General features: G+C 52.1%; 1 protein-coding gene across 2 annotated transcripts; it reads left to right on the top strand.

The window, feature by feature from the left end:
- The first annotated feature begins 2,543 nt into the window (after nucleotides 1-2,543).
- On the top strand, nucleotides 2,544-11,495 carry TXNL1 (thioredoxin like 1). 2 transcript variants are annotated; one of them, XM_062513536.1, is made up of 8 exons: nucleotides 2,544-2,693; nucleotides 3,820-3,916; nucleotides 4,152-4,325; nucleotides 5,053-5,175; nucleotides 7,872-7,941; nucleotides 8,328-8,500; nucleotides 8,839-8,943; nucleotides 11,241-11,495. In XM_062513536.1, exons 1-8 carry the CDS (start codon nucleotides 2,596-2,598, stop codon nucleotides 11,268-11,270), a joined length of 870 nt encoding a protein of 289 aa, XP_062369520.1. In that variant the 5' UTR covers nucleotides 2,544-2,595; the 3' UTR covers nucleotides 11,271-11,495. The 2 variants fall into 2 exon arrangements, with proteins under 2 accessions (XP_062369520.1, XP_062369521.1); XM_062513537.1 differs by lacking the exon at nucleotides 11,241-11,495 and adding an exon at nucleotides 9,892-10,231.
- The last annotated feature ends 613 nt before the right edge of the window (nucleotides 11,496-12,108 follow it).

Raw genomic sequence — 12,108 nt, 5'->3', positions numbered from 1 at the left:
TGCAGAAAAAGGGAACTTGGAAGTGCAAAATGGAGATGCCACGAGCAAAGCTCTTCCTGCTCATACTTCTGCCTCCATGGGGTAAATCTGTCTCTATCACTTCCACAAGTGCCAAAATCCTGGTTTTCTTCCCAAAACACGATAAAGCAGATTATCCTGTGATTCCATGTACGTAGGGATATACAGACATATCGATCTATCTAATCATCTTTGTATTTATTTCCTTCACTTTAAATTTTCTAACATAAAACCTTGCAAGTAACACGAAATAAAGAACACGGAAATAATTCTGATTTTACACATACAATAAGTGCAGGGATGTGGGAATGCACATAACACCATACAATAAATAGAACAAACACAGGGATGTGGAAAAACACCTTCCCGAAAACAGGATTTTTATAATATTTAAACAGAAAGCAATTATTTAAATGAGGAAATGAACCAAAAGAATGTTAAATAATGTGTTAACCTGACAGAATAATCCAGTGACTCTTTGAACTGCTCTGCTTAAAGGTGGGGTTTAGGCACATTTAATAATCCCAGATCAATCCTATTTCAGTCAAGCCATTAAACTGATTTTTCAAGTACAAGCTATTAAATACTAAATCCAAGACTCAACTAAACACCTTTTCAAACTGTCAACCCAGAAATCCACAAGGTGGATTTTTACAGTCAGAAAAGCCCCCAAAGAACAGATCCATGAGAGGAAGAGGTAAAACAAAGCAACTCTTCCCAAAAATTTGTATTAAGTAAGGAATTTGTCTCAGGATATGTGTGCACCCTCCAATAATCTGCCCCAAAATACTACTAAAAACCACAAAATAGTGTTAAGTAGTATAAAATAGCTACAAAGGAGCTATTTGTGCATTTTAGAAAAATCAAATTATTTTATTATTTTATAATTACAGGTTAGACTTTCTATTTATTATTTAGGGATGGAGAAAAGGGACCATCGAGGGAGTGAGAATACAACAAAAACACCTTCCCTGGGTATGCAGGAGGTTCCAAACCCAAACAGAGAAGGAAATAGTAATTTGGGACACGAGATTGGAGTTAATTAACACCTTTGGAAGCCACTTGCAGGTTTCCCTGGTGCTTAATTTGATGACACACTGAACCCAGTGTAATTTTTCCTGTTTCAAGCTGTCACAAAGAACAGTTACCCAAAGCAGCTGGAGAGCTCCAAATCCCATCCCGGGGTGCCAAGAGCACCGTGTCTAGCACAGGAAAGGGTAATAAAAGTGCGGAAGGCTGCGAGGTAGTAAAAAATTGGCATTAAAATGAATTTAAGCCCCCCCACATGGGGGAGGGCGAGGAGCCTGTCCTTAGGAAAGATGGAAACCAACGATAACCGGGTGCTCGTCTTGAGGTGAAACCTGATGAAATTCTAAACCAAATCCTGCTCCGTTAACAGCGCGGAACCGGTCCCGCTGTCCCGGGATACCTGGGCTCCTGGCCCCTCGGGCTCCTGGCCCGCCGGGTCTCGGGATCCCTGCATGCGCCTCCCGGTGCCGCAGCCTCCTCAGCACTGATGCTGAGGGGGCCTACGGAGCGAGCCCACCCCTCCCGCCGGGAGCCAGCCGTTCTCCCGCCCCGTCCCCGGTCACACCTTTTCGTTGCCGGTACTGGTCCCGGTGCTGGTCCCGGTGCCGGTCCCGGTCGCCCTCCCGGCCCTTCCGCGCCCCGGGCGCCGCGGCCCCGCCGCGCTCGGTGCGGCAGCGGCCGGATGACACCGCCTCTCGCGACACTGGCGTAAAGCGCCGGCCGGCGCACTTGACGGCAGGCGCTGCTGCCGTGGGAACTGCTGGGTTCCGCTGATTACTTGCTTATTTGATTAGCGATCACCGTGAGGTTTTTAAATTACAACAGGCGGGAGCAGAATGCTGGGGATATTCCTGGGTTTTATTGCGAAAAGCGGAAATATGGGACATCTTGAAGTGACATTACGTTGTGTTATAAAGTACGTTGGGAAGTTGTCAGGAATGACGCTGCAAATGGGGTTAGAGAAAGTCCTGGGTTTAATTTCGGGTTTATTTTGTGGTTATTACAAGCATTTGCTCGTCTCTCATTTCCCCCCTTTTTGCTTTTAATTTAAAAATTAATTTTAATTTTGTCAAAATTATTCTCAGTGTCGCAACAACTCAGCTTTACTAAGAAGCATGATTTAAGTAAGGTTACGAAAATTGACACCAGTCCTGCCTGCAAGACAGAAGGGTCATGCCCATAACATCACTAAAAAAACGAATTCATGACGAAACCAACACTAAGTTTTTATTTTCAAATTTCAAGGCGCGTCTCCCCTCACGGAATTCCCGCGCTTGCCCGTTCCCAAAATGGCCGCCGGCGTCGCGCCCTCACGCGCTGCCCGTTCCCAAAATGGCCGCCGGCGTCGCGCCCTCACGCGCTGCCCGTTCCCAAAATGGCCGCCGGCGGCGTCACCGCATCCCCGCTGCCCTGCCCCAAGATGGCGGCAGCCGGGCGGGAGCGGAGCGGGGCGGCCGCGCCTGCGCCCGTCCCAGCGGTGCATGCCGGGCGTCCTGCCCGCCGTGACGCTGCACATCGCACCCGGCACCGCCACCGGGGCCCGCGGCCATGGCGGGGGTGAAGGTGATCGCCAACGACACCGAGTTCCAGCCCGAGCTGAGCGCCGCCGGCTCCCGCCTGGCCGTGGTGAAGTTCACCATGAGGGGGTGAGTGAGGGCGGGCTGCGGCTCCCTGCGCGCCGGCTCCCGATAAGAGCTCCGGTGTTTCCGCGTTTTTATTCGGGCTTCCTGCGAAGGCGCCGAGCGCGGTTCCCCGGCGCGGTTTGCAGCGTTTGGGGCGCTCGGTGTAGTCACAGCATCTAAGTTACATTCTTTTCAACACTGTTCCCAGTTGCTGGAATAAATTCCCATTTTCCCGCCGATCCCACTGCCCTGCGGTCCAGCCAGCCTTCAGGCGCTCTGAGGGAACAGAGGCTGCGCTGGTTTTAAGGGGAGGAAACCGATGGGAACAAGGCACGGACAACCCTAAAAACACCTAAAAGCTTGGGAAAACATCTTTTGCCCCCGTAAAACTTGGCTGGATCCGCACCCATTTGCCCAGGACAAGTCGATAATCCCCTTTCCCCTCCGCAGCAGGGAGGTGCGCCTGTGATGAAATCGGGATGAGTCTGTCACCGAAGAAACCTCAACATGTGAATTATCGCCATTAATTTGTGAAATTGGGGAGAATAGTGATGATCTCGGGAGTTCGGGGCTTCACAGGGTACCTCATCATTGTCTGGCTGCTGCCTCTTAGTTGTGGGGGAGTTTTTTGCCAGTTTTCTACATCGGGGTTTTTTGGTTTGACTTTTCATTTCTCTTTCCCAATGAGAAACTCCCTTTACGGGAATTGGTGCAGCTGAGCACTTCCTGCACTTTTGCTGACGCAGAATAAGTAAAAAAATCATCCAGGGCAGTGCAATTAAATCAAAAGAAGCCAGCTCCGTCCTCATAAATAAATATGGGAAGAGGTTACAAGTGTAAATGAGATTTATTGTGGGAAGAATTTTATGATCCCTGAAGCTTTGATGCATCTGGACCATTAAAGTTATGCGTAAATACAGTTTTTCCCCAGGAAGGCGGTAACATGGACTAATGATACGATCTTTGTTAATAGTGTATTTTTGCTTATTTTGCCCTCTTTTGTGAGACTTTATCAAACAGGACTGTGGTAAAATGCTGCAGGTGGAGAGTTTGTTTTTACAGCGGGTTATTGGGAACCTTCTGGTTCCGTTTGGGGCAGGCATTGAGAAATAAAAGCAAAGTGGAATAAAAAGTGTCACTTTTTGCTCAGGTGTGGCCCTTGCTTGCGGATCGCTCCCGCCTTCAGCGCACTGAGTAACAAATACCCACAGGCAACGTTCCTGGAGGTGGACGTGCACCAGTGCCAGGTCTGTGCTCCAAAATCCTGCTGCTGTCCAGGGAGGGGCTGGGGAGGGAGCAGGGAGTGGGGAGCTGTGCTGGGTGACTTAATTAAAACCAGCCCTCCCGGCCAAACATCGGTGCAATTGTTGAAGTCAAAAGGCAAACGTGAAATGAGTGGATTTCTTGGTGGGGCTGGATAGCTGCGGGTGGTGCAGGTGGGAGTGACCCAAAGCAGTGACCGGGACTCGTTTGTGCTGCCAGGGCACGGCTGCCACCAACAACATCTCGGCCACCCCCACGTTCCTGTTCTTCCGGAACAAGGTGCGCATCGACCAGTACCAGGGAGCAGACGCCGTGGGCTTGGAAGACAAAATCAAACAGCACCTGGAGAACGATCCCGGCAACAGCGAAGACACAGACATCCCCAAAGGATACGTGAGTATCTCCCCAGAGTTTTGTTGGGATGCTTGTGTAGCTCAGCTGGTAAAACACCCTGGTTTTCAAATGTGCTTCAAGTCAAATCACTGGGTTTTAGGCAAAGCTGCCCGAGAAAATCACACGTCTGGGTTTTCTTTTCCAGAAAAAAATCAAATATTGACACGTACGCATTTGTTAAGAATGTAAAATCTCCCTAGTCATTAAAATGAATTTTTCTGGGCCCCATGATAGACGTTTTCCTTCTCAGCCATCCCAGCCTGTGTTCCCAAACATTTCATGAAGTGAAAGAAGCCTCTTTCCTTCTTTTCCTAATGTTTGCCAGGGTAGGATGGTCCTGAATGCATTCGCTTTGTGTTTCTTTGTGCCTTTAAAAGAACAAAAGTTAAAAATGATGGCACAGGAATACTTGGGAAAGGTGATGTGCCTGCCCTGAGTGGCACACAGGAATTACTTCCTGCTGATCATGACTCGATTTATTGCTAATTCATCCCTCTTTTATGAGCAATTATTATTGCTAATAGTTCCCTCTTCAAAATGCCTTGGAGGGCTGTCAAAGTACGGCTGATAGGTCACTGAACCTGTTCAGTGTTGGTACCACCTGAGGGTTTGTGTGTCCCTGATCCCAGTGGGGTGTGCAGCTCCCCCATTCCTGTGCTCTCCCATGGGAGCTCTGTGATCCCAGTGGGGTGTGCAGCTCCCCCACGCCAATGTTCTCTGTCCCCAGATGGATCTGCTGCCGTTCATCAACAAGGCTGGCTGTGAGTGCCTCAACGAGAGCGACGAGCACGGCTTCGAGAACTGCCTGCGCAAGGATTCCTCCTACCTGGAGTCAGACTGTGATGAGCAGGTGCTCCAGGGCAGGGATTGCCTGGGGAGCTGTCAGTGCAGGAGCTGCAGGGCAGGGATTGCCTGGGGTCACAGGGAGCAGCTGTCACTGCAGGAGCTGCAGGGATTGCCTGGGGTCACAGGGAGCAGCTGTCACTGCAGGAGCTGCAGGGATTGCCTGGGGTCACAGGGAGCAGCTGTCACTGCAGGAGCTGCAGGGCAGGGATTGCCTGGGGTCACAGGGAGCAGCTGTCACTGCAGGAGCTGCAGTGCAGGGATTGCCTGGGGTCACAGGGAGCAGCTGTCACTGCAGTGCAGGGATTGCCTGGGGTCACAGGGAGCAGCTGTCACTGCAGGAGCTGCAGGGATTGCCTGGGGTCACAGGGAGCAGCTGTCACTGCAGGAGCTGCAGGGCAGGGATTGCCTGGGGTCACAGGGAGCAGCTGTCACTGCAGGAGCTGCAGTGCAGGGATTGCCTGGGGTCACAGGGAGCAGCTGTCACTGCAGGAGCTGCAGGGCAGGGATTGCCTGGGGTCACAGGGAGCAGCTGTCACTGCAGTGCAGGGATTGCCTGGGGTCACAGGGAGCAGCTGTCACTGCAGGAGCTGCAGGGATTGCCTGGGGTCACAGGGAGCAGCTGTCACTGCAGGAGCTGCAGGGCAGGGATTGCCTGGGGTCACAGGGAGCAGCTGTCACTGCAGGAGCTGCAGGGATTGCCTGGGGTCACAGGGAGCAGCTGTCACTGCAGGAGCTGCAGGGCAGGGATTGCCTGGGGTCACAGGGAGCAGCTGTCACTGCAGGAGCTGCAGGGCAGGGATTGCCTGGGGTCACAGGGAGCAGCTGTCACTGCAGGAGCTGCAGGGATTGCCTGGGGTCACAGGGAGCAGCTGTCACTGCAGGAGCTGCAGGGCAGGGATTGCCTGGGGTCACAGGGAGCAGCTGTCACTGCAGGAGCTGCAGGGATTGCCTGGGGTCACAGGGAGCAGCTGTCACTGCAGGAGCTGCAGGGCAGGGATTGCCTGGGGTCACAGGGAGCAGCTGTCACTGCAGGAGCTGCAGTGCAGGGATTGCCTGGGGTCACAGGGAGCAGCTGTCACTGCAGTGCAGGGATTGCCTGGGGTCACAGGGAGCAGCTGTCACTGCAGGAGCTGCAGGGATTGCCTGGGGTCACAGGGAGCAGCTGTCACTGCAGGAGCTGCAGGGCAGGGATTGCCTGGGGTCACAGGGAGCAGCTGTCACTGCAGGAGCTGCAGTGCAGGGATTGCCTGGGGTCACAGGGAGCAGCTGTCACTGCAGTGCAGGGATTGCCTGGGGTCACAGGGAGCAGCTGTCACTGCAGGAGCTGCAGGGATTGCCTGGGGTCACAGGGAGCAGCTGTCACTGCAGGAGCTGCAGGGCAGGGATTGCCTGGGGTCACAGGGAGCAGCTGTCACTGCAGGAGCTGCAGTGCAGGGATTGCCTGGGGTCACAGGGAGCAGCTGTCACTGCAGGAGCTGCAGGGCAGGGATTGCCTGGGGTCACAGGGAGCAGCTGTCACTGCAGTGCAGGGATTGCCTGGGGTCACAGGGAGCAGCTGTCACTGCAGGAGCTGCAGGGCAGGGATTGCCTGGGGTCACAGGGAGCAGCTGTCACTGCAGGAGCTGCAGGGATTGCCTGGGGTCACAGGGAGCAGCTGTCACTGCAGGAGCTGCAGGGCAGGGATTGCCTGGGGTCACAGGGAGCAGCTGTCACTGCAGGAGCTGCAGGGCAGGGATTGCCTGGGGTCACAGGGAGCAGCTGTCACTGCAGGAGCTGCAGGGATTGCCTGGGGTCACAGGGAGCAGCTGTCACTGCAGGAGCTGCAGGGATTGCCTGGGGTCACAGGGAGCAGCTGTCACTGCAGGAGCTGCAGGGATTGCCTGGGGTCACAGGGAGCAGCTGTCACTGCAGGAGCTGCAGGGATTGCCTGGGGTCACAGGGAGCAGCTGTCACTGCAGGAGCTGCAGGGCAGGGATTGCCTGGGGTCACAGGGAGCAGCTGTCACTGCAGGAGCTGCAGGGCAGGGATTGCCTGGGGTCACAGGGAGCAGCTGTCACTGCAGGAGCTGCAGGGCAGGGATTGCCTGGGGTCACAGGGAGCAGCTGTCACTGCAGTGCAGGGATTGCCTGGGGTCACAGGGAGCAGCTGTCACTGCAGGAGCTGCAGGGATTGCCTGGGGTCACAGGGAGCAGCTGTCACTGCAGGAGCTGCAGGGCAGGGATTGCCTGGGGTCACAGGGAGCAGCTGTCACTGCAGGAGCTGCAGGGATTGCCTGGGGTCACAGGGAGCAGCTGTCACTGCAGGAGCTGCAGGGATTGCCTGGGGTCACAGGGAGCAGCTGTCACTGCAGGAGCTGCAGGGCAGGGATTGCCTGGGGTCACAGGGAGCAGCTGTCACTGCAGTGCAGGGATTGCCTGGGGTCACAGGGAGCAGCTGTCACTGCAGGAGCTGCAGGGATTGCCTGGGGTCACAGGGAGCAGCTGTCACTGCAGGAGCTCTGGGAAAGGAAACCTGGGGTACAAAGCTGGTAGTGTCAGTGCTCTCCCCACAGAGCATTCCCAAGGGAGAAGTCCCTTTTCCCTGCTGGCGTGCCAAGGGAATTCCAGAATGTGTGTGATACATCCCTTATCCCTATTTCCTGTGCTGAGGTGCTTTCTAATGGTGAAACTGTTACGTAAATGTGTTTTTTTCTCTCCACAGCTCCTTATCACTGTAGCTTTTAGTCAGCCTGTCAAGCTTTACTCTATGAAACTGCAGGGGCCAGACAACGGTGAGTGCTGCAGACAGAATTATTTATTTTTGATTGATAGGCGAAGATTATAGCTTGATATACAAATAGAAGTGTTTATTATACCTTGATGCACAAATAGAAGTGTTTCTTGTCATTTGATACACGAATTGAAGTGTTTGTTATACCTTGATACACAAATAAAGTATTTATTGTAGTGTGATGTCCAAGTATAACTCTTGATACTTTGATCCCCTGCAAAGAGGCACTTGGGTGTAACTCCAGGCTGAAGTGGGCCTCGCCTCTTTCCTTTTGCATTGACTCAGCTTACATTGCACAGTGGCATTCCATTTCCTCGTGACACGGAATTCTGCAATTCCCTGTGCAGTAATGCACACAGGGAACCCCATCCCTCTCTTTTATCCCAGGGCAAGGACCAAAATACATCAAGATGTTCATCAACCTGCCCCGCTCCATGGACTTTGAGGAGGCAGAACGCAGCGAGCCCACCCAGGCCCTGGAGCTGGGCCCCGAGGACATTAAGGAGGATGGGATCATCCAGCTCCGCTATGTCAAATTCCAGAATGTCAACAGTGTCACTGTGAGTGCCTTTACCCCGAGGGAGCACGGGGAATTAATTCATAGGGACCTGCCCAGGAGGTGTCTCAGTCAACACCAATAAATCGATGTTCATTCAGTTCCTGGTCGGATCCCAGTGAAGCTGTGACTTCTTAGTGAATGTGGGAAAATCCCAGCTGGGGGAGCTTGAGCACACTGCCAGGACAACAGCAGTGTTCTCTAAATGATCACTGAAATGAGCACAGAGATGTAACTGTGATTGGGAATTACAATTCTGTTAACAACTGCAGCAGCTGATGCTTTAGGTATTAATGCAGGGGTGAAACTCAAGTAGTTTTTTGGTGTTTTTTCCCTCTGCAGTTGTTTGTGCAGTCCAATCATGGTGACGAAGAGACGACACGAATCACGTATTTCACATTTATTGGCACTCCAGTGCAGGCCACCAACATGAACGACTTCAAACGAGTGAGTGCCTTGCTGACCCCCCCCAGGGAGCAGCTGGAGCCTGCCAAACATGGGGGGACACAATTCCACTCTTGGGGTGCTTGGGGGAAAGGTGCAGCTCTGTCCTGCATTTTTCTGAGCTTTCTGTGAGGCTTTAATCATCAGCTTGGTCAAAAGAAATGGTAAGGACTGAAAGCATGAGGGCCTGGCCAGTCATATGCACCATTTTTTAAATAGCTGTGAGATTTAGATCTCGGCTTTGGGATTCTCTTTACTGGCAGCTTTCTTGTAAAGAGTCCTAATTTAAAATAAACTGCTTCAATAATGAGTTTATGGTACAAATACCCTCTAATTTCAGAAGGTCAAAAGCACTAACACCAACATGGCACCTACTTAATTTTTAGCAGCAAAACTTGATCTTAACTAAACTCAAAATTTCATTTATCTGCTGTTAATAAGTTAATAAAGGAGCTTAACAGCTTTTACTGCCCTTCACTGCCACTCAAGGTCATTAAAAAATTGTTTTACAGTCCTAAAATAAATACAGATTTTAGACCCCCTTCGTTCTCCTCAGACCAGAAACACTTGAATTGAATTTTTATCTTTTTCCTTCGGGCTTCTGTGGCTTTTTAAGCTGCCCGGAGAAGGTGTCAGGGAATGGTGCTGGGAAGGAAAGTGCAGGAGCAGCAGTGGATTGGGAGCTCAGTCACCCCCTCATGGACAGTGTGGAATGGTCATATTCCTGTTTTCCTCCCTGCACATGGAGTGTGGGGAGAAGGGAGGCCTTTGCCTTGCTGGAGAGCCTGCTGCTGGTGTGCTCAGAGAGCAGAGATCAGTACTGGCTGAGGGATGCTCGTGTCCCCTCTGGAGTCAACCCCTGCCTTCTCAGAGCTGCTCCTTTGCAGCACACTTTGGACACGTCCTGCTGCTGCTTTGGTTCTTGGAACGCTCCTTTTGTTTGTTTTCCAGCTTAACTCCCCATTCCCAAAGAGCTAAGCAGGCAGAAGAAATGAAAAGTCATGGTGGCATTGGTGTGGCCCCGCTGTCCTCCCTCCCTCTGCTCAAATCCTGCAGCATTTCACCCCCTGACTCACCAGCTCAGCTTCCCCCTCCTCTCCCTGCTCAGATCCTGCCTTCAGTGCTCCTCTTCCCAAATCCTGTCCCGTTTTTGTGCTGCCTTTGCCATTGGAAGGTGCCACCAGGCACCCGGATCCTGCCTGGATCCAGCCTGGGCTGGACCTGTGGGACCAGCAGTGCTCTTTTAATGTCCTGCTGGGAAGGGAGGAGCATGGATCTACCTGGGGGTGGGATGGAGAGTTTGGGGTGGGATGGAGAGTTTGGGATGGGATGGGGTGGGATGGGGTGGGGTGGGATGGGGTGGGATGGGGTGGGATGGGATGGGATGGGATGGGATGGGATGGGATGGGATGGGATGGGATGGGATGGGATGGGATGGGATGGGATGGGATGGGATGGGATGGGATGGGCAGCAGTGGTGGGGGTGAGCTGAGATGCTGAAGTATCCATACCCATATCCATATCCGTGTGCTGAGTTTTCCAGATAATACACATGGGCCACTTGTCCCTCTCTGCCTCCGACTGGTACAGAATATTTCTGTTGATGTTCCATACTGGCTAACACCTAATCCTTAATCCTTTAACTCTGGTGTTCCTTTCTTCCCTCACTCCTTCACCTAATCTGTGTGAGCGCAGTTTGGAATCACACCGGGAATAAACAAATTCACAGGAATGCCAAATTTAACTCTGGCAGCGGGCTTTAAAAGTGCTTTTCCTAGCAGCTGCTAATGATTATGGGGTGGAGAACTCAGCTGGACAGGGAGGGTCCTCCCTCCCGAAGGCTGAAGCGAGGAAGGAGCAGAGCAGAGCTTCCATGGTTACGGTTATTGCGCGCTGCTGCGGTTCCAGCAGCTCCACGAGGTTCAGGCCCGGGAGGGTCGGGTGTTTGTTTTGAACACCTGAAGTGCAGGCATTTCCTCAGGCTCCCCCAGGAGCCGCACGGTGAGGCTTTTACTCCGAGGCAGGCCCTGGCAGAGATGCCAAGGGGAAGGAGCCTGGAGCGGCCGGGGGGTTGTCCCCGTTGTGTCTGTCTGTCTGTCTGTCTGTCTGTCGGGCTGGTTAGGCGTTCAGCTCTCCTGGGCCAGCCCCTGCCGTGTGCCAGCACCGAGGCACTGAGCAGCTGCGTGTGCTTTTCCAGCCCCGCGCCCCGCAGCGATGGCGGGTCCCGGAGCTCTGCCTGGCCGAGGGCGTCCCGACCCGCGCGGGGCCTTTATTCCTGCTTGCTTTTCTTCCTCTTCCAGGTAGTTGGCAAAAAAGGAGAGAGCCACTAGGAAGCAAAGCCACTGGAAAGCCTTATCCCAGTCCCAGGTTCCCACTTTGCTCTCCGACTCCTGGATGATTGCTTGACCGTAACCAGAGACTGTCCGTTTGATTTCCTGCCGTTTCCAATAAATCATTGCTTTCAGCTGGAGTGTGTTCCTGGTGTCATCCTCCTCCTCCTCCTGCTGCTGCTGCTGCTCCATGGATTTGTAAATAAAATTCCTGACTTTTGCCAAGTTGCATTTTGTTATTCCAGGAATCGAGGCTCTTTCGTTCCATTCAAAGTTCCCAACTCTGCTGAGAGTTTCAGATGTCAAATACAAGTAAGATTAGAGTTTCTTTGGATTGTTGTTCCCACAAAATACAAAATACTCTTGGGTAGGAGTAACTTCACATGTTTAATTCCCACTTCCCTTTAAAATCAGAGCAGAGGAAGCAGATTTGAAATCATCATTCCATGAATTTCCACCAAATTCCTGACTGTTCCAACAGTTCGTGTAACACATTCCTTGTTTTCCAGGCAAGCTGGAATTTGGATGTTATTCCTTCCTTTTATTGCATGTTTTTCCTCTCTCTGATTTTAGTAAGGGAATATTTAATTTTCCATCCTAATTGGAATTTTTGTACTAGTTAGGGCACATTTCCAAGGAGATTGACCAAATTAATGTTGGTAAATCAGGCACTGATCAGCACCATAGCCACAGAATTCTGTAAATTCCCAGGAAAACTTGCTAAGTGTTTAATTGCCATAATTAATCTCTTAGTAAAGTTACATTTACTGCGTTTTCAATTACATAAATCCCATTAAAAGGTCAATCCTGGCCTAACTGCTGTTCCTTGGACACAACG

Source organism: Cinclus cinclus, chromosome Z (assembly GCF_963662255.1).
Source record: "Cinclus cinclus chromosome Z, bCinCin1.1, whole genome shotgun sequence".
NCBI lineage: Eukaryota > Metazoa > Chordata > Aves > Passeriformes > Cinclidae > Cinclus > Cinclus cinclus.
Note: the sequence above shows the minus strand (reverse complement) of the source record. Positions and strands in the feature narration are given on the sequence as shown.

Bases quoted from the DNA above. Each gene is read 5' to 3' on its own strand.
- TXNL1 (XM_062513536.1), top strand. From the start codon at position 2,596: ATGGCGGGGGTGAAGGTGATCGCCAACGACACCGAGTTCCAGCCCGAG. The intron at 5,176-7,871 runs GTGCTCCAGGGC...TTCTCTCCACAG, and splicing joins AGTCAGACTGTGATGAGCAG to CTCCTTATCACTGTAGCTTT. The intron at 7,942-8,327 runs GTGAGTGCTGCA...CTTTTATCCCAG, and splicing joins ACTGCAGGGGCCAGACAACG to GGCAAGGACCAAAATACATC.